This window comes from Sinocyclocheilus grahami, unplaced genomic scaffold, assembly GCF_001515645.1.
Source record: "Sinocyclocheilus grahami isolate Dianchi unplaced genomic scaffold, SAMN03320097.WGS_v1.1 scaffold711.1, whole genome shotgun sequence".
Classification (NCBI taxonomy): Eukaryota; Metazoa; Chordata; class Actinopteri; order Cypriniformes; family Cyprinidae; genus Sinocyclocheilus; species Sinocyclocheilus grahami.
The window spans coordinates 6,277-8,815 of record NW_015505890.1 but is presented as its reverse complement, the minus strand read 5'-3'; the positions used below and the strand labels follow the sequence as shown (position 1 = coordinate 8,815).

Genomic DNA, 2,539 nt, shown 5'->3' with positions numbered 1-2,539 from the left:
ATCTATCTATCTATCTATCTATCTATCTATCTATCTATCTATCTATCTATCTATCTGTGTGTTCAACAGTCATTTGATACTGAATTTTAGTATCTAACAAAGGTTAGATAAGTTAGGTGCAAGTGTATATTTATACATTTTGTAAAAACTATTGAGCTATGTTACAAAACACTTTCCATAGAATCACAATAATAATAATAACTCACTTTGTTTTGTTGACGTAAGATTTTAAAATTGAAACATTAATTAACAAAAGAAGTAATTTTGTCTTTAAAATAGGTGATTGTTTTGGTTAGCTATGTTAGTGGTGACACAATTTGGACTGATGAGCCACAACTTAAAACGAACTATAAAAAGTCCTTTTAAAAAGCTGACCTCTGAATTCACGCACTTGGCAAAAACCTCAAATCGCTGACCTGTTCTGAATTCCCTCCATCCCATCCATATGCTGCTTTGCCTTTGTTGTGTCTTATCATCACATCAACAGCACTATCAGTGTTTTACGGCAGCTCATCAGGTAAAGACATTCAGAGGCCAATAGAAAAATCCACACCTCAGCAGTGTAAGGATGACACATTAGTCATTTGAATCATTAAGCATCTCCAGAAATGCCAGCCCAACAGAAAGACATATTCACTGCATACTTCATACAGACATTGGCCTTCATTTGTCCCGATTATGAGCCTGATGAAGGGGGAGTGTGAGAGAGATTCTGCTTGTCCCATTCTCCATTATTCAGACCAAGTGATTGTGGCTTAATTGACTGCATTGCTTAGCATGAATAGAGATATTAGAAAGCTCAACTGCCTACATCCATCACGATGCCCTGTCCCTCACACCTGTTATCGCGATAACCACAGAAAAAAAAAAAAGCAAGCGCTCGTCTTTCGATTAGCGGCGCTTCCTTTACCAAGTGTGCTGATGGGCAATACGGCACAGTTACACCAGCTAAATCAATGGTGTTTATCTGCTCTTTAGAAACAGCCAATAATCAGATCAGGTGGAGGGAGGAGTAGCATTAGTGTTAGCTGAGAGGATCTTGCAAGCACTGTGTATTTATACGGCTGTGTTGATTACACGGCTGCTGCTTTCTACCTCAGACTGACCCCAGTAGAAGATCACAATGGGAAGCCGAGATGAAATATGATTTTTGATTGCATTTAAATATAATTATGACAAATGGATTTGGGCTGGATCACATATAAACACATACAAACATCAGCTGTATATAGGGGAGGGAAACCTTTTCTAGAAGGAACGTTCAAGGAGGAGGGGGGGATTGGGGAAAACAATATGGCTTTGCCTTATCTTGCCATCTGTTTGTTTGTGTTGACACATTTTGCAGGGTAAGGAGGACAAACATGTCTCTGTCATTTCAGTTAGAGGCTGGATTTCCAGGGATTTTCTTCCAATCAAATGGAGCTAAGGGCTAAAGCGAATGAGTGCAGATGGTGCAAGCAATCATGACCACAGATGACTCTCACGACGAGTGGCCATTTCGTATGAAATTGAAGAAAACCTGCATATACAGTATTATCTTGCAATAACATAAAATAAATTAAAATATAAAAAAATAATTTAAAAAAATCTCAGATGGACTGGTTTTGCTTCTGAATACACACACACACACACACTTTTGTACCTTTCAGGTACCAATATGGAAACTTTAGGTTCAAAGGAATACCTTTTGAAAAGGTGACAGCTTTTGTACCTTTTTTTCTGAGAGTGTACAGATGTTATACAAAAATGTGAACACCTTGGAAATGTGCAATATTTCTTAATGGATGTTTTACTACCATGTGACTTTATTCTAATGATCTTGTAAGCTGTGTTGCATTCGTACAGCTTCTAAATAGTCTCGAGTTAAATGTTCTCACTCTTCTCTCCAAAACCATCCACAGTGGTTTGATAATATTCAAGTCAGGTGATTTGCCTGGACAGGGCAGATGTTGACGATCATCTTTGTCCTCCAACTGCAAGTTTTATAATCATGACTCTTTTTTTTTTAGCATTGGCGTCTGTGATTAAAGTTTTAGCAGTCGCAACTCTTTCATGGATGTTGATTTTGTGAAGTTCTCTCTGATCAGTTTTTGTGGAAACAGGGTCTTCAAGGCAAATATTAATGTTTGCTGTCACTTTGCAGCAGTTCTGTTGTACTTAGTCACCCACTGTTCTTCTTCGCAGATGAAGCCTTGCCATGCTTTGTGTTGTAATCATAACAGACATGTTACAGATGCTCCTTATTTGCCCTTTTTTGACATCTGTCAAATATTTTTGACAACATTTGCAACAACTTGCAACATTTTTTGTTGAGACATGTTCCTGTATCAACATCGTTTATTGAACATAGAACAACATTCCTGTCTGAAAACATAGTCCTAACCCTAACCCTACCCCTAAACTTAACACCGACCATAATTTATCCTTAACCCTCTGGTGGGATTCAGTCATTTTAGACTGAAAAACAAAAATAATCGCTGCTTGTCGCAGTGTGACCCTGGTATATATATATATATATATATATATATATATATATATA

The 2,539-nt window shown here is 37.4% G+C and overlaps 1 protein-coding gene across 1 annotated transcript in view; it reads right to left on the bottom strand.

Annotated features, from left to right (window-relative positions):
* The window catches only part of LOC107560126 (kin of IRRE-like protein 3), a gene marked incomplete at its 5' end in the record, with an annotated part of 52,761 nt that overhangs the window by 44,838 nt on the left and 5,384 nt on the right, over nt 1-2,539 (bottom strand). The window contains one exon of the mRNA XM_016244209.1: nt 1,096-1,101. Within this exon, the coding sequence (XP_016099695.1) occupies nt 1,096-1,101 (6 nt within the window). The remainder of the gene's footprint in view (nt 1-1,095; nt 1,102-2,539) is intronic.